Source organism: Podarcis raffonei, chromosome 11, assembly GCF_027172205.1.
Source record: "Podarcis raffonei isolate rPodRaf1 chromosome 11, rPodRaf1.pri, whole genome shotgun sequence".
Lineage (NCBI taxonomy): Eukaryota > Metazoa > Chordata > Lepidosauria > Squamata > Lacertidae > Podarcis > Podarcis raffonei.
In genome coordinates this window covers 744,893-762,835 of record NC_070612.1, presented here as the reverse complement: position 1 = coordinate 762,835, position 17,943 = coordinate 744,893, and the positions used below count along the sequence as shown (strand labels likewise).

The 17,943-nt window shown below is 53.5% G+C and overlaps 2 protein-coding genes across 9 annotated transcripts in view; one reads left to right on the top strand and one right to left on the bottom strand.

Annotated features, from left to right (window-relative positions):
• STOML2 (stomatin like 2) overlaps positions 1-5,918 on the bottom strand; it is a 253,111-nt gene extending 247,193 nt beyond the window's left edge. The window contains exon 1 of the mRNA XM_053408523.1: positions 5,903-5,918. The gene's annotated coding sequence lies outside the window, so the exon portion shown is untranslated. The remainder of the gene's footprint in view (positions 1-5,902) is intronic.
• The window catches only part of LOC128423403 (phospholipid-transporting ATPase ID-like), an 82,461-nt gene that overhangs the window by 6,392 nt on the left and 58,126 nt on the right, over positions 1-17,943 (top strand). For 6 of the 8 annotated variants that reach the window (XR_008332745.1, XR_008332746.1, XM_053408512.1 and 3 more), the window contains exon 2: positions 4,474-4,555. Coding sequence is in view for 6 of the 8 variants with exons in the window: in XM_053408509.1 (XP_053264484.1) it covers positions 4,474-4,555 (82 nt within the window). In the remaining 2 variants the exon portion in view is untranslated. Of the gene's footprint in view, positions 1-4,473; positions 4,556-6,501; positions 6,684-10,649; positions 10,853-11,708; positions 11,814-17,943 lie in introns of those variants that run through there. The other 2 variants (XM_053408511.1, XM_053408510.1) reach the window with 2 other exon arrangements.

Sequence of the window (17,943 nt, the reverse complement as noted above, 5' to 3'; positions counted from 1 at the left end):
AATGCAGGAATTGCAACCCAAACATCCCTGACAGGTGACCTCTACTTAAAACCTTCCAAGGGAGAGCCTTCCGCTGTCCAAGAGAAAGTTCCTCGTAATGCAGGAGGCAAATTCTATCAAATAGCCAAAAGCTCCTGGTTGGAAGGGAGCCTTTCTCCTTTCTCTGGCAGCCACAGGCAGAACCAAAACAGCCTCTCCCAGTCAGAAAGTGAAGGTGCCTCATTTTCCCTCTCGATTCCTCTTCCCCTTCCGCACTGTCTGACGATTCCCAGGCAGCCCAAAGCAGCGCTTGTTGCCTCCCCCATCCAGGCCAAAGGAGAAGCCTTATAATTCCTTGACGCCTTCCTGCTTCTGGGATGCTGTTCCCAGGAAGGCTCACCTGGTGCTTTTGTTCTATATCTTTAGGCACCAGGCAAAAACTTCCCTCTGTAACCTGGCCTTTGACCTTTAACTCTCTGTGGCCTTTTAGACGTGGGTGGGATGTTAAGACACTTTGGGTTGTCCTAGGCAAGATGAACAAATTTAATGAATAATATTGTTGGCATCTGCCTGTCTTGGAAGACAATGGAGTGCACCTCTGGGGGTGAAGTTAAGCCGCTGCGCTGGCAGCACCGAAGTGACCTCCTTGGGGTGCAAGCCCAGGCAGTGTGTCTGGAGGTTGGGCTGCCCAGATGATGAGACCCCCTTTCGACCTCCCTCATGTGGTCCTCAGGGAAGCAGAGGGTGATGTTGGGCACCAGCTTGGCTGCCAGAGTTGCCAGGGGGAGGCATTCAAGGCGCCATCCAACCACCTTAGGGACTTCCTCCAGAAGCCTTTCTTCTCCTCAAGATATCCTACAGGGCAGCAGAAGTTTAGGGTCAGAAATGTCCCTGCCTAAAGAGGTGTAACACGTATCATTTCTCTGGCAGTGATCCACACAGCTCTTAAGCGGCTGGTAGGTCCTGCTTATTCGGCCTCCACTCCTCCTCATTTTTTAACTGACCTGGATTTCTGGCCTGCTGGGTTTTGGTTCTGCCAAAATTATAGTCTTACCACAGGAAGTGGAACAGAATATTTGCTGGAGCTGCCGGTGTCCGAAATGCTTGGAAGGACATCTTGGAAAGGGCATGAGAGTCTTCTTTCGGCAAAAAAGATGTGCAAAACGGAAAATTAAAAATAGAATTGGTGACGCGACCAGAGCTGGAGCCGACCCTGGACAGTGGTGCGATCTCCAAAAAAGGAGACGTTCCACGCTGCTCCCAGGCAGATGTCGCTCAACTAGATAATTTATTATTTCTTCATCCTAATGCGTATGAGAGATGCAGCAAGGCTAGACCAGGGTATGAAACAATTTATCAAAACATTTCAAATGACAGAAGTGGAATCTCTCATTTACTCTATTGAGCATCACAAAAACCGTTCCTGTTCATCCTGTTCACAGAGACTGCTAACCATTTCCCTCTGAGCTACTGACTGACTGACTGAGCTCACTTGGGAATGACTTCGGCTGGTTTGTGTGAATAAAGGGAATGAGTTTTGTTCTTCGGAACAGAACATTTAAAATGTAGTTTGGCTCTTAAGCAAATGGATTGTTTATACACTGCTTATCTCAAGCCCAAAGCAGTGGACGTCTCATACATATATCTAAAATATACTTCCTCTTAATTCAACTACCGATCAAAACTAATCTTCAAACTGAAGACATTTGCTTTGCTTTTCCCTCTTGCAAGAGGCCTTCTAAATCAGGGCGTCCTCTCAGTCAATGAGGCGCAGCCAGATCTGTTGCCCCTCCCCACTCATCTCCAACACCCTGAATGCCAGGAGGGTCCTCCGCCCCTCCTCTCCTCCCTCCCTGTCCCTTTCTTCTAGGGCTTAACAGCCCCTCCCAGGTGATCTCCTGAACAGGAGAGGCCAGCCTGGCTTGATTTTAACATGCTGAATCCAGTGTCTGGTACCCAGGAATCAGGAGGGCTGGGTGGGTGTCCAAGCAAATTCATAGCAATGTTTTTAGCAGGCCCTGGAAAATAGTACAGGCTGCATCTCTCTTGCTACTGCCGGGGGTCAAGGACCAGCTCTCCCCGGACGTCCTTGCACTCTCGCCCTGCTCCTGAAGGTCTGTGCCCTGGCTTGCTTCCCATCGTGTGTATGGAATGTGGTTTGCAATCTCTTCCAGAAGCAGAGCAAAGCTTTCCTTTTTCCTTTCTCCTTCTGTGATGGAACTCCTATTTAGGGACTTCCCTGGCTTTTTTCTGGCCCACGTAGGACCAGTCTGGATAGTTGGCCTTGGTGAAGATTTGACGTTTTCATCCCCAAAACGTTTTTTATTTGAGTTTCTACTGAAATGAGGCTGCATTTTAATGTTGTATTTAATCTTGTTTTTAAGTTGTATTTTAATCAATTGTTTTTATACCTGGTGTTAGCCGCCCTGAGCCTGGTCTTGGCTGGGGAGGGTGGGGTATAAATTATTATTATTATTATTATTATTATTATTATTATTATTATTATTATTATTATTATGCCTTCTGGACCGGTCTGGTTCTGGCCTCCGCAAAGTCTCTGGGGGCTTCCCTCCCTGCTGGAGCTGAGCAGGGCTAGTTGCCACCACGTCCTAAAGCGCCATTAGCGGCGACATCGCGGCCGTTGTGCAAATCTGTTTTGGGCCCCGGCTGCCTATTCTTCCCCCTCTCTCTGGTTCTGCAGAGGAACAATCCCTGTGCACTGGAGGGGAACGGTAGGCCCTTAATTGCTGGGCTCTCCTGTTACTGCAGATGGTTGTCTCGGAAGGGGTGGCAGACGCCTGGTCGGCTCTGGTTACTTGGCACCTCTCAAGGCAGGTAACCGTATAACGGAGTTAAAACACTAGACGAAGACCTGTAGCTGGAGGGAGGGCGGCTCTTGCAGGGTGGGGCAGGGATACAGACGGCTTTGCCCCTGCCCTGGTCCAGAGACCCCCTCCCCACCAAGGCCATTTGCCCCAGGATGGAGGCGAGATTCCATTTGCCTTTAAATTGTCGATGAGGAAGCCTCAGTTTAGCTCTGCCGGTGGCTGTCTCCTCCTCCCTCCTCTTGGTGCCTCTGTATCTGATGGTTGCTTGGTCCTGGGACTGGGTGAGGGGCCCCTGTCCCCCCACCCCAATTATGGCAGGGGCAGGGAGGGTGGGGGTGGAAGACTAAGAGGACAGAGGAAAGGAGGGGAAGGGAGGGGAGGGGAGCAAAGGACGACTAGCACCACACACACCCCTCTGCCCTGACGTGGCTGCTTGGTGTTCCTTGAGGGCTAGTAGCTTGCGAGGCAGATTGGACTCCCTCGGAGAGGGTGGTCTCTCCTTCTGCTGGAGGTTTTCAAGCAGAGGTTGGGCAGTCGTCTGTCAGGGATGCTTGAGCTGAGATTCCTGCATTTCAGGGGGTTGGGCTGGATGGCCTTTGGGGTCCCTTCCAACTCTGCAATTCAAGGATTTCAGGTGCTGCCCAGGAAACTCCTGGCAACCTGAGATTTGGCTTCTCCCTGTGATCTGTAGATGGAGCTCTTCCTTGCAACAGCTGCTTGCCTTGTGGGCCACCCTTCTCCCTGTTTCCCCCTGGGGTGCAACTGCCTTTTGCCTCTTTCAGCTACCTGAGGGTCTCAGGCAGGCATGGGGGGCCGGACGCTGCTTCAGGCGGACTGGGGGCAGGCAGGGTGCTGGCAGCTGCCTCTGCTGGCCCCTGCTGCTTACTGCTCCTTTCCCACAAGGAGCAACAGGCAAAACAGATCCCTCCATGTTGGCGAGGGGGGAGGGTTTCTCTCAGCATCCTATTGCTTGGAAGGCTTATCCACTGCATTTCAGGACAGTTATCTCTCGACCTGTTCACTTTTTTTTTTAATTCATAAAATTTATACACTGTTTGATTGTTTAAAAAAACCCCTCAAATTAGTTTACGGAAAGGACAAAATGCTAAAATTATCATAAGAAGAATTGGCAACAACGATTTAAGACTTCTGAAAAGTTAAAGCAGCAACAGACTCAAAGCAGGTTAAAAATTGCACCGGCCTTCTGAATCTCTCGACAGGCTTGCCTAAGCAAAAATGTCCAAAAGGTTTCATTGAGGGCACCTGCCTGATGTCACTGGGCAGGGGGTTCCTAGTGTTGTTCTTGCCCTCGTACGGCTGCTCTGCCCTTTTGGGGAGGCCAGGAGAGTGTTGCTTTGCCCCTCCTGCCTCTCCATGCTGAACACCTGGGCAGGAGGACAGGTGAGCAACAGGCCCCCAGGTGGGCTGCAGCACACAGTCACCTGCTGCGAGGCAAAGTGAGTAGCACAGGTGAGCAGCAGCAAGGCAGCCACTTTCCTCCTCCTCCTCCTCCTCCTCCTCCTCCTCCTCCTCCTCCTCCTCGTGGTGCTGTAACCGTACCTGCCCCCTGAACTGTGTCTGCTTCCTCAGAAATAGGGTTGAGCCACCTGGCTGGAGAGGCAAGAGGCACCTTGGAGTCAAGATCCTTCTTTCTCTCCCTCTGCAGGAACTCCAGAGCAGACTGCTGAAAGGATCTGCCGGGATGCCGCTCTTCGGATTGGGGTCCGGCCAGAAGAAGCGGCTGGAAGGTAAGCGAGCTGGACTCTTGCGGTGGGCACAGTTCCTTGGCTCTTGCCCAGATGCCCTGCAGACTCAGCTGCCGCCTGGCGCTCCATCAACCCGTCTCTCCAGCGGCAGAGCAGAGCCTGCGCCTGCCGGGCGTCTGGTTACAGCTCCCTGCCTGGAGCGCGGAGCCCAGGCCATGTGCCCAGGAGGCTGGGTAGGCAGCCCCTTCCCACAAGGGGGGGGGCAGGGGGTTTCTCTCCCGGAGAGATCAGATCTGTGGGTCGCAGAGGTGTACACGGGACACCCGGCTTGGTCCAGTCGCTTTGGCCTGGGGAAAGAGCCCTTGCAATTCATGGAATCGTGGAATTGTCGCGTTGGAAGGGATCCTGAGGGTCATCTAGTCCAGCCCCCTGCAATGGAGGAATCTGTTCTCACAGTGGCCAGCCAGAGGCCCCAATGGGGCACCCTCAAACAGCCCCTCCTGGGTTTCCAGCAGCTGGGCTGCCTCTCACTATCGGTGCCTGATTAAACCCCATGGAGGCCCCTCGGCAGCTGAAATCTCAGGGACCCCCCTCCCAAATCATCTCTTAATTTTTAAAATTTTCTTTCAAGACCAAATCAATATTGTTTTGATCTATTGCCGTGGGGCACATCAGCCAGGGCCTCCTCTGCCTGTTTGGTAATCTGGCACTGCTCCCTAAGCAGGCAGAGCTGAGCCGCCACGGAGCGTGGCCTTGAGTGTGGAAGTGCTGGCTCTGTTGCTCCGTCCTCCCCAGGTGATGGGGCAGCTTCTGCATGAGCCCAGCAGCCTCCTTGCTGCAGAGGTGGAGCAGGAGCACTGCCCTCTCTGAAGCAGCTCCGACGCCCTTCTCCCTCGTGCGACGCTAATGCCCAGCAAGGGCTTCTGTGTCTCCAACCTTCCACATGTGCAGGGAAACGGGAAGTGGAAGGAGGTTTGTGGCCCCGCCAGAGAGCCTGGCCTCTTTCCCTTTCCCCTCTCACTTCTCCTCTGGCTCTTTGGGGTGGGGGAGTGCCAGGACCACGTCCGAGAGGGGGCTGGACCTTTGGGAAGCAAAGGAGGAGACCTTCTCCCCAGGGCTGTTCTGTGGCTTTGAGCAAAGTGGCTTCCTGCACGTGGCCTGGCTTGGGGGGCTTTCAGGGCTGCCCCCTCCCCGCCCTGTGATTCAAGATGAACTCCGGCAGTGCATTTTGGTTTGTGTGTGTCGGGAGGGGGGTGGGGAGGCTGAATTTCTCGTTTTGTGCTCAATGGGCAGCTTAAGCAAGAAGGGAGGAAATTGTGCAACCTGCCAGATCATTGCCTGCTGATTCCTCCTCTGAAAGCCTTTGACTTGTCCACGCAAAGTCCCCCTTCGCTCGCCCTCGCCCTGGCCAAGAGGTGTTTGGAAATTGGTCTGCCCCTTTCATGCAGGAGGGAAAGTGGGGCTTGGTTGCTCCTGCAAGGTTTATTTCTCACCCACCCCTCACCCCAAACTTATTTCTTGCAGGAGAGCAGCCCAATAGGAAACCACGAGTTTTGTGTGAAGCCAACAGCCATAAGTTGGGGTGGGGGAGATTCAAGGCTGCCCAGTGATCTTTATTCCAAGGAAAGCTTACCTATATTTCTTTGTGCTGTGGTTTAAAAAAGTTTAAACGCAAGCAGTCGATAGCACACAAGAACCAGACCTCAAATGGCTTTCAAAACACCCTCATTATGTAACAGTGACGCCATGGATAGATCTCGTGTCTTGCAAGCCCCCTTTTGGGTCCTTCCTGTCTTCCTCTTCCTCCTCCCTCCGGTCTCTCCTGGCCTCCCTCTCCTTCCAACTGCCACCAACTGACTTTCCCTTTCTTAGAACTTTCCCAGCGCTCTCTTCCTCAGACCCCCCCCCACATCCTGCCAACTCAGGAGAGGGTGCATGGCACCCATCCCCCCACAGTCGCCCCCCCCCCACTGGCCGTGGCTGGAGAGAGTAGCCGGGCAGAGCTGCTCTCCTGGGGAAACCTCCAATAAATGTATGTTTACGATTTAGGGGGGCTGCGTATGACAGCGTCTGGGGACCCCGGATCTGGGGGATTCGGAGCTGATTCAGCCGGGGGGAAAGATGAGAAGAGCAAATATCCAGAAGGAAAGCGCAGGATGTCTGAGCTGAAGTAGGTGTCCCCCCTCTCCCCCTTCCGAAACAATTCCCTCTTTTGAAAAGACCAGAACCCCTAATCCTGCAAAGGATGGGGTGGGGGCGGGTGGAAGCCTGTTCTGTAGCCTCAGGCCAGGCGGGTGGGAAACAGGTTTGGGGTGGGCCTGAGCTCAGTGGGAGCTAGAGCTTTGCATGCGGGGCAGGGGGGGTCCTGGGTTCAGCCAGGAGCATCTTCAGGAGGGGCTTGGAAAGACCCAGGCAGAGACCCTGCCAGACAGTGGGTGCAGAAGATGGGCTGGCGGCAGCTTCCTCTGCTCCAACCTTCCCTGAGCTCTGGCTCTGAGGAGATGCTGTGAGTTATGAGAAAGAGGCCTTGTTGTAGCTCCTGAATCAGGAAGCCTCAGGGGGACCATGTGAGCAGCACAGTATCCGAGGCAGAACCATACCAGTCTCTCTGAGGTCCAGCAGCCCAGCTAGCGAAGGACCTGCCCAGGGCTGGCATGGGGCTGTGCTGGGTCACAGCTGGGGCTCCTTTGGCCTCTGTGACCTGCTGGCCATAGCATGGGATGATGGGTCAAGCGGCAGAAGAGCCGAGCCCTGGCTTGCAGCCGAGGAAAGATGAGAATGTAAGAAGAGTCTGTGGACCCGGCCAGTGACCCCTCTAGCCGAGCATCCTGTTCTAGGTGCCTCTTTGGGAAACCTGCAAGCAGCATTCAAGCAGAACAGTTCTCCTGCCATTTCCAGCAACTGGAAAAAGCATTGCTGCCTCTGTGGAGGCAGAGCAGAGTCATCCTGGCTAGGAGCCATTTCTAGCCCTTCTTCAGCTGCCTTGCAAAGACCAAGAGCTTCCAGTATAGCAAAGCCCCTTCAGGAGCCCCCTCGCCTTTCCCCTTTCTGGCCTTGTTGCCTTGGCGTAGCTGCAAACACATCTATTTATCCCACATTTGGAGCTGGAAGACGAAAAGGGGTTTGTCTGTTTCCTGGCTGGCCTCTGGCTCAGCCTTCTCGGCCTTGACCGTTTCCTGCTTTTCTTCGCACTTATCCCGGCTTCATGGGAAAAGGTGGACAGAGCAAAGGCTTTCGAAGAGAACAAAGGCCAGCAGAGACATTTACTGGAAAGTCAAAGGATGCCGGCGGAAGATGGAAAACCCCACTTGGCCCTTGCCCAACTTAAGAGGAGGAGTCTGAGTCGGAGTCGCTGTCTGTGCCCTTGAAGCCATGCAAGCAGCAGCCGTCCCTCCTGGAGGCAGAACTGATAACAAAAGAGCCTCTTAGCCGAGGTGGAGCGTCACCCCCTTCCTCCTGTCCTCTTTCAGATGTGGATATTTAGGAGGGGACTGAGCCTCTTGTGGGAACAAGGTGCTGTGAAACTCTGCAGCAGGAGTTTGGGTTCTCCTTTGGAGAGATGAACGTGTTGCTCCCCCCCCCAACAGCTCTTTGTGTGGATCTGAGCAGGAGGAGAGAAAGCAAAGACCAGCCTGGGAAGGTGGGTGCTTGGGAGCTTCCTATGGGGCACCTTCTCTGCTTCTTAGGGGAACTCCCCAACCTCCTTCCCTCCAGATGTTCTGGACTCTTCAGGCTTGGCTCTCCAATGCCTGGGAAGAAGAAGAAGAGTTTGGATCTGATATCCCGCTTTATCACTACCCTAAGGAGTCTCAAAAGATGCGGGTGGCACTGTGGGTTAAACCACAGAGCCTAGGGCTTGCCAATCAGGTCAGCGGTTCGAATCCCTGCGGCGGGGTGAGCTCCGGTTGCTCGGTCCCTGCTCCTGCCCACCTAGCAGTTCAAAAGCACACAGTGCAAGTAGATAAATAGGTACCACTCTGGCAGGAAGGTAAACGGCATTTCCGTGCGCTGCTCTGGTTTGCCAGAAGCAGCTGAGTCATGCTGGCCACATGACCTGGAAGCTGTACGCCGGCTCCCTCGGCCAGTAAAGCGAGATGAGCACTGTAACCCCAAAGTCGGTCGCGACCGGACCTAATGGTCAGGGGTCCCTTTACCTTTACCTTTAAGGAGTCTCAAAGTGGCTAACATTCTCCTTTCCCTTCCTCCCCCACAACAAACACTCTTTGAGGTAGGTGGGGCTGAGAGACTTCAGAGAAGTGTGACTGGCCCAAGGTCACCCAGCAGCTGCAGGTGGAGGAACGGGGAAGTGAACCCGGTTCACCAGATTACGAGTCCACTGTTCTTAACCACTACACCACACTGACTCTCACAAGGGAGCCTTGGTCAGGCTGGCTGGGACTGATAGAAGCTAAGAGTCCAGAACATCTGGAAGGCACTAGGTTGGCTAAGGCTGACCAGAAGCCTGCAGGTGCTGGAGGTGCTGTTTGCATGGCATTTGGGCTTCCAGGAGGAAGCGAAGCAGCTGCTGGTTTTGCTTTCTGCCATAGGAGTGGCAAAGGGCAGAAGAGGAGGAAGAGGAGGATATGGGCTTCCAAAGATGTGCAGGTGGCCTGGGGGTTGGGGGATGCAGGGCAGATACTGGGAATCTCACTATTAAGTAAATCACAGAGAAGCAGGAAAGTCCCTTGGCCCACCTGCATAAATATTTGCACAGGGCATGAGAGTGACCCTTCTCCACCCCAGAGTGAAGTGGAATATTTTGTCCTGGGAAAGGGAGGCTGTCCCTGGTGGTTCAGACAGAATACATATGGTTGCAGCAGCATTAGCATCAACAAGAAGACCTCCCACCACACTGCCGCTGTCCTCTGAACTTCTGTGTGGAGCATAAGGGACTTGTCGGCCGTTAGTCTCCTGGGCCAGTTGCTGGAAGGTCTCCTGAGTCCAGCTTTGTTGAGGTTCTCCTGGATCAATCCCATGCTTTGCTCAGAGGGAATCTCCTCCATCCCTTCCCCACTTCCAGAACCAAGATGATGGCAAAAGAAGAGCTCCCAGGAAAAGTCTGGCACACCATGAGGCTTCGCCTGCTCCAATCCCAGCAGCTGGTCTAAGAGCTGCGGGGCTTCAGGAGATCACCCTCTGCTTTGCAGTGGGTGGTGTTGACGGGCACAAGTCCTTGGGCTACCTAGCTGGACCTCCCACCTTTACACCAGGAGCACCCCTCCTGCAGGGACTTGTCACTTCAGCCTCGAAGGCGCCCTGGAGCATCCCTGCCACAAAAGTGGCTACTCCGGAGGAAAAGCCCACCTGCCTGCAGCTACCTGTGCTAGTCATCTGTGGTCCATCTCTGGGAAACACAAATAGCAGACCCCACCCAGCGAGCCGCCTTCTAGGGAGTCCTGGCCCTGCTCCATCTGACTCAGGAGTGTCTCTGCTGACTGACAGCGGCTGTCAAAGACCTGGGTCGCAGGAAGGTCCTTTGCCAGCCCTACACCACCAGACCTTTTCAATGGGGCTGAATCTGGGACACAATGTGCATGCAAAGTGCAAAGGATCCAAGCCCCCCCCCCATCGCCCCCAGCTCCCAGAGCCTTCTCCTGAGCCCAACCATCAAGTCTGGCATCCTCTGCTCTAAGGGCTACAGCTTCCACCAGCCCCAACCAGTATGGCTAGTTGTGAACAGTCAGATGGCTTCTGAAGGACTACCCTGGGACAAGGGGGTCCTTTCCAGCCCTGCTCCCCAAGACCCCTTTATTGGTCCCTGGGTGGGGGCTGGACTTGGGACCTAGCGCAGGCAGAAGAGGTTGTCTGCCCTGAAGTCACAGGCTTCTCTGCCTTGAGGTGTGACATCCCTTACCTGAGTCACCTGCGGCAGGTGACTTGCTTGTGGCCTCTGCTGGGCTGCTCTCATGGGGAGAATCCTTCTTGGGTTTGACCTCCCAGTAGGTAGGGAGGTGGGGGGAGCACAGTCCCTCCTCTTTATCACTCTAGGAGACCCATCAACTTCCCAGGTAGTTGGCGGGAGTTAGAACCAGGTAGAGGAAGCAGTGGCGACTTGCGGTAATGTGACCACAATTTTTGCGTGTGAGTGAGCGAATGGATAACGCTTCTGCTGCCCCTCCCTCCCTCCTCTCTGCAGGGGACCTCTAGCTCCTTAGTAAGCGAGAGACACCTGCCAATCAATCCCGCCCACAGCACCATGGAGTTCTCTTGCCTGGACTGATTTCTTCAAAATGGGGTAGATTCTTCCCGCGGTGCCGCCAGATGCTGCATTCATGAGTGAGAACGGTGTCCGCCGTCAATATCGCCGTTTAGATGCCCTCCTTTCCTGGGCCTCGACAGGTGCGAATAAATAACAGCATTTCTCCTTAGCGCTAAAGTAGACTTGAGTCCGGGCCCCATAGCGCCAGCTCACTAACCAGAGGGATCTGGGATTTACGGAGGGTGCTGAGAACTCTAGCTCCGTGAGGAGGTCAACTGCAGTTCCCAGGATTTTGGGGAGGGGGCTAAGTGCTTTAAGTTTGCTCTGCATAGATGGTGTGGCTGTGACGTGTGTCTGCCTGCTTGCTTGACTGACAGGGTCCTAAATGGCACAAAGATTGTGGCGCATGAGAGAGTTGCCCCTTTTTCTTTATGCCTTTGCTTGTTTCCATTTCTTCCACTCTGCATTTCTCCACTAAAGTCCATGCAGGGTGGCTTGCAATGAAACATCAGATTGTGAGAAATAATTATAATTATTTATACCCCACCTTTTCCCCTAATAAGGACTCAAGGGGGTTTAGAGGTAAAAATCATAAACACAAAACAGCAAAAGCCAACCATCCCTTGTAGATGACATGGACACTGACCAGTAGGACCCTGAGACATACAACCCTCTTCCACATAGTGCAACCTCAATGGCTTTGCTTGCCGGGAGAAAGACCCCCCCCACACACATTTCCCTAGGGGCTCCTGGGGAACACTGGGGAAGACATTGTGACCCCCAGCAGCCGAGGTGTTTGCTGGATCGTGCTCAGCAATTCAGTCCTCCCTGTGGATTCCTTGCACAAAAGCCCCGCTGTCTGGGGAAGCCCTGGGCTCCAGTTCCCCTTATCTCTCTTGCTGTTTAATCATTGACCCTCTCGCTGAGGGCAGGCAGCCTGTCTTGGCCCCCCTGCTCTGGAGAAAGGCTCTCTGGATTCCTGCGGATGAATCCAGCCATTATCCCCCAGACCAGAAATGGCTCTGAGGTCTCTGGAGTGCCACCACCTCTCGGGAAGGAGGGCCAAGACTGCGGCTGAGCGGCCAGAGCTTGTCCTTTCGGGTGAGTGAGCTGGGGGGTGGGGCTGCCCCCAGATCCTTGACTTTGAACCCAGGTGTCAGCCGTGACACTGGTGACAGAGTGAGGAAGAGGGCGTCCGAGTGTGCCAGGGTGCCTTATCTCTCACAGCGGAATAAGCAAAGCCTGCATTGCAGCAGGTTGGACTAGACCCAACATTTTACCTCGCAGAGAGCATCCTTGAGCACTCATTCCACAGTGTAAGAACAGGATAGAAATCTTAAACACATTGTTGTGACAGGACTGGTGTCACAACTCTCCCACCGGCACCGGTGCTATTTTAAGAAGCTCTGGAAAATTAAAGGTTTCATCTCCTCCTTTAGAGACTATGAGGCTCCTGTGGGAGCATCTTTTAAGAACATGGCTTTTGAAAAGGGTCTGAAGATCTGTGGCTGAGAGAAGGGGGTTCGTGCCACCTGCACACAACTCACTTGCAGAGTGGAGGCGCAATGCCACAAGTGCTTGCATGCACCTGCGGTTGTATGTGTATGTGCATTGCGCGCTGCCCCAATCTCTGAATGGTGGGAGATTCCAGGGGTTCCAAGCACTTGGCTAGAGTTTGTGTTTGCATTTGGGAATGAGACACAGTGAAGACACACTGGTGTCTTTATGATCGATGGTTTGTTGACACATACATGCCGCCTGAGCCTGCGAAAGAGGGGTTCACAGCACTGACACCCCAAAAGAGTCTTGCTTCTCCCAGAGATGCAGCCTTGAATTCAAGCAGAAGTCAGACTCTCTCTCTGCTTGCTGCCTTGATTTTAGGTAACATCACTCAAAATTCAACTCTAAACTCTGGCTTTTGTCCTCCCTCTTACCTGTGAGTTAACAGGTGGGCCCCACCCATTTGCCCTCCCCCGCAGAGCCCCTTCCTTGGCTCTCCTTCCCTTACGAGAAGGCTAGCCTGGATATGCCAAGATTCAGAAACCTCAATTAGATTTTAACACCTGCTTTGTTGTTGAGTCGTTTAGTCGTGTCCGCCTCTTCGTGTTCCTGCCAGTTTTTAATTGTGTGAGTAGATCGGAGTCTCTTGGAAGTTGGCTATCCCTGGACTAGATGATCCTGCGGGGCCGTACAACTCTGCAATTCTTTGATTCTATGACCTCTGGTTGGCCACTGCAAGAACAGGATTCTAGACTAGATCCTTTGGCCTGATCCTGCAGGCTCTTCTTGTGTTCTACGTTGAGGGAGGCAGCTTGGAGTGAATCACAACCGCAACCCTGCACTGGAGTTGGGTGGGGAGAAGGTTTCTCTGTCCTAGGCAGGCCCAACTCAGCCCTGGGCAATTTCCTCCTTTCTTGCACCAGGTGGGCTGAGGTTGCAACCTGTCGCACCACCACTGTTGCTGCTGACTTCATGCCCCATTGAGTTTGTGTGTTTGGCAGCAGCAGCCCCCTCCGCTAGCCCAGATGTCCCACCCACTGTCCAGATGTTGCTCTGTGGCATCTTTCCCAAATCTCACTGCCTGGGGCAGCGGAGAGAAAGGACTCCAGTTTCTGCCGCAAGAATCTTGTTCATTTTCCACATTGTGAAATTGGAGGTTGGATGAGTCATTCCCTCCAGTGTACTTAAAAAAAAACAAAAAAACCCCACTCTTTCCCCACCTCCCTGCCTTTCCTCCCAAATATGTGGGTTGATGTGCATCTCCTGACCCAGCCATGAGTTTCAGTGGGAAATTCAAATCTGGGTCTTCTTGACCTGACAGTCCTCCTCCTGCCCCATTTCTTAAATGCAAGGGGCTGAGAGGCATCCTTTGCAGACCCATTAACTCTGAACCCCAAAATGTGGGATCCTCTCCAAACCTGTGCCAAAGTTTTGCCAGGGTTTGGGGAGGTTGCAGCATTTTGCAGCGAAACCCCTGCATTTTGCAGTGCCCCACAAACTAGCAATTGATATATCAAACACGGGGTTTGTACTACCCATTAACTACAAAGCCCAAACTGCCTGCTCTCAGGCAGCCCATTGGCCATGGGAGATAAATGCCAGGGGGCTGAGCAGACCAGGTCACACCATGGATTCACCCCAAGAAGGGTGAGCGGTGGTTTTTGGCTGCCACCCTGCAAGTCAGAGGAGGGAGAAGGGCGAAGCTCGGTCAGAATCCCCTCCTGGCTTCCCGGCAGCCATTCATATATGTTGCTGTTGTTGAGTCGTTTAGTCGTGTCCGCCTCTTCGTGACCCCCTGGACCAGAGCACGCCAGGCACTCCTGTCTTCCACTGCCTCCCAAAGTTTGGTCAAACTCATGCTGGTAGCTTCAAGAACACTGTCCCACCATCTCGTCCTCTGTCGTCCCCTTCTCCTTGTGCCCTCCATCTTTCCCAACATCAGGGTCTTTTCCAGGGAGTCTTCTCTTCTCTTGAGGTGACCAAAGTCTTGGAGCCTCAGCTTCAGGATCTGTCCTTCCAGTGAGCACTCAGGGCTGATTTCCTTCAGAATGGAGAGATTTGATCTTCTTGCAGTCCATGGGACTCTCAAGAGTCTCCTCCAGAACCATAATTCAAAAGCATCAATTCTTTGGCGATCAGCCTTCTTTATGGTTCAGCTCTCACTTCCGTACATCACGACTGGGAAAACCAGAGCTTTTACGGACCTTTGTTGGCAAGGTGATGTCTCTGTTTTTTAAGATGCTGTCTAGGTTTGTCATTGCTTTTCTTCCATGAAGCAGGCATTTTTTAATTTCGTGGCTGCTGTCACCATCTGCAGTGATCTTCATATATGAGGTGTAGCCTTGTCTATGGGCCTTGTTGGGAGAGGCAGGCTGGATGGCGGCTGGTGCTTTGAGGCGTCAAGCTCTCCTGGGCCAGGAGATCCACTGCTGTCTCTCAGCAGCTTCATGGCGCAGGCTTGGCTCTGTGGGCAGAAGAATCCTGGGCAGTGATGAAGGTCTGGAAGCCAAGCCTTAGGAAGAACAGTTGAGGGAGTTTAGCCCGTAGAAGAGAAGTGGTGATAGTAGAGCCCTCCTCAGATATCTCCAGGGATGGAGCAAGCTTCTTTTCTGCTGCTCCAGAGTGTAGGACCTGAACCAAGGGATTCAAATGGCCAGAAAGGAGATTCTTACTCAACATTGGAAGGCGGTGGACTCTTCTTCGCAGGAGGTTTTGTAGCAGAGATGTCCACCTGTCGGGGTTTTCTTCAGCTGTGATTCCTGCATTGCAGGACTAGATGACCCTTGGTGTCTCTTCCAACTCTTCAGTTCTGTGCTGGGTGCCAGAAATCTCCCTGCTCTGCTTTTCTGCCTTCACCCTCCCTGGGGTTCAAGAGCTGCCATGCAGAGGACCCTTCCAAGTTCTCCAACACCTTGTAGGTGGGATTCCCTCACAGGTTGCCAAATTCAGGTTTCTGCCCTGATTTGGCGCTCTTTGGTTCCTCCTCCTTGAGGAGGATTCCAGACTGGGAGCGGTCAAGAGCAGCTGAAAAGGGGAGGAGGGGGGAGGATCAGAAGACCCCCAGTGGAAGGAGCATACTGCTTCCAGGATCAGAGACAGGATGGGAACAGCAAGAGGCTTAGAACATGGCTGTTGCAGCTAGTCCTGCATTTGAGCTTCCTCTCTGGTTGGCTACTGCAAAAAACAGGTCTCTGAACAGGATGGGCCCCCTTTGGCCTGATCCACGCCCTGAGCTCCCTCCTTGGGAGGGAGTTGATGTTGGGGGTCAATTTCGTCCGGGGGGTCCGGCACACTTCCTTTGCGCTCTGATCTTCCCCCCTGGGACCTTTGACTCAGCAGAGCTTAAAACACAGCGGAACAGAAGCTTGAACGTTCTTCGTGTGAAGGCAATAACTCAGGCTGAAACGCAGCAGTCTCCTTATCTTAAAGTCTTTATTCCTTAGCAAAACACAATAGCAATAAATCTCCTGCCTGGCGACAGAGCGGACATGTCGCTTGCTCTCTCAACGGAGCTAACACGCACACTGAAAGAACACAGTAAACCACTCCCTTCAGTGTTCTAAGCCCGCCCTCAGAATGTGAGGCGTCATCACTCAGAACTCTTAACCCTGTAAGTTCTGAGCCTCTCCTAACACCCCCTCTCGAATCACGTTCTGAGAGGACCTCTGAGTGTTCAACACTTTCCCCATTGCCTTCCGCCCCTTCCTGGCATCGTTGTTAGGCACCTGTTGAACCACACAAACCTCAGGTTCGCACTGTGCGAAACCAACCCACGCATTTGTGACCTGAAACCTCTCAGGTGGAATTCCCTTTGTAGCCCGCGATGACCGCCTGGGCACAAACTGGGGTGCTCCTTTTGACCCACTGGGGCCAGCATGTGCGTCTTCCTCATCAGAAGACTCCCCCTCTGACTTGACACGTCTGTGAGCTCTCTCCATTATGCGCACAGGAGATGAGGGCTCACTCTTGGACACTCCTTTAACAACCTGTGGAGACGCCCTACTCTGTTCAGGGACCTGGTCTCCACCAGCAGGTTCAGGCTCTGGCTCTCTTTCCTCCTCAGAGTCAGACAGACAATCTGAGTGAACGTCAGAGCGCGCTTTGCGCCTTGCCCAACCATCCTGCTCAAAGAACTCAGCCTGTTAACTGACCAGAAGCTTGGTCTGATCACCTTTTGGGTATGCGAATCTCCACCCTTTTGTCGCAGGCTCATATCCACAGAAGATCATTTCCTGGTACCTTGGGCCACCCTCCTGCTGCAGAAACTTTGGTACAGATAGCAGGCAATGTTTTATCTCAGGGAGAACATAAACCTTCAGTTCAGCCTGTAAGAAAGAGACAAACATGTTAGAAACATGGGTTACACGTCCCTGTGAACCTGTAGCAAATTTAACTGTTTTCTCAGTTGAAACAGCCTTGCAGTTCAACATTTGTCCATCAGGTGGCGCTGTTACCAAATGGGCATTCGCAGCCGAGTCAACAACCCAACGTAGGACTCTCCCCCCTCCGGAGTTGTCCTTCTTTGTTGCCTTAGCAACTGCCTTCCTGCTGCCCCCGACCTTGGGGCTCTCGTTGCAGGTGTTGTTGTCGTCCAAAACAGCCATCGAAGCAGTCAGCTGATAAGCGTTCCCACGCCTGCTCCCTCTGTTGCCATGGAAACCCGGCTGGTTCCCATGGGAAGCGACCTTGGAAACATCCTGCCCTGGCTCCGTTGCTCTCTGTGGGCAGCTCCGACGCAGGTGTTCAGCCGAGGCACAAACAAAACATCGCCTAGTGGAAAACTTTGCAAACTTGCCTTTGGTCTTCTCTGCCCCCCCAACCTTTCCAGCAGCACTCCTCCTTGAGGCTTTCCTGCCGTTGGGAAAATGGCTTTTGGCTTCTGCTGTGGTTTCTCTGCAAACCCCCTCCAGCTCCTGCCAAACAGCCTGGGCACTCTCAAGACCCTTGGAATGGCCTGCAACCCCACTCTCAGGTGCAAAGCTCTTCTCTTCTCTCCGCTGTTCTCCAGCACGCAGCTCACGTATTGGGGCTTTCTGGCAGCCCTCCAACACAGTCCCAGCCCCCTCTGGGCCTTCTGGGCATTCCTTAGCCCCTCTTGGACTTCCAGCCCCCTCTGGGCCTCTTGGGTGTCCCTCAGAGCAATTCTCAGCCCCCTCTGGCCTGGCTCCCACTGTCTTCTTCAGTGCCTGCCTTCTCCCGGCCCAGGGCTTGCTCCCGTCCACCTTATCAACAGGGATTGACAACTTCTGGCTGTCTGCCATCTCTCCCCCGGGGCTCAGCCTACTCACGATACAGTAGCACCTCCCGGTCCGGCAGATCCTTCCCAGCGAACTCCCTTCGCTCCAGCTGGCTCCAGCTACTCCTTAGCTGGCCTTTGGCTGCTGGCCTCTCACACGCACGAACGTTGCTTATCTTTATTGCTGACCACCATAACCTGTTGGGGGTCAATTTCGTCCGGGGGGTCCGGCACACTTCCTTTGCACTCTGATCTTCCCCCCTGGGACCTTTGACTCAGCAGAGCTTAAAACACAGCGGAACAGAAGCTTGAACGTTCTTCGTGTGAAGGCAATAACTCAGGCTGAAACGCAGCAGTCTCCTTATCTTAAAGTCTTTATTCCTTAGCAAAACACAATAGCAATAAATCTCCTGCCTGGCGACAGAGCGGACATGTCGCTTGCTCTCTCAACGGAGCTAACACGCACACTGAAAGAACACAGTAAACCACTCCCTT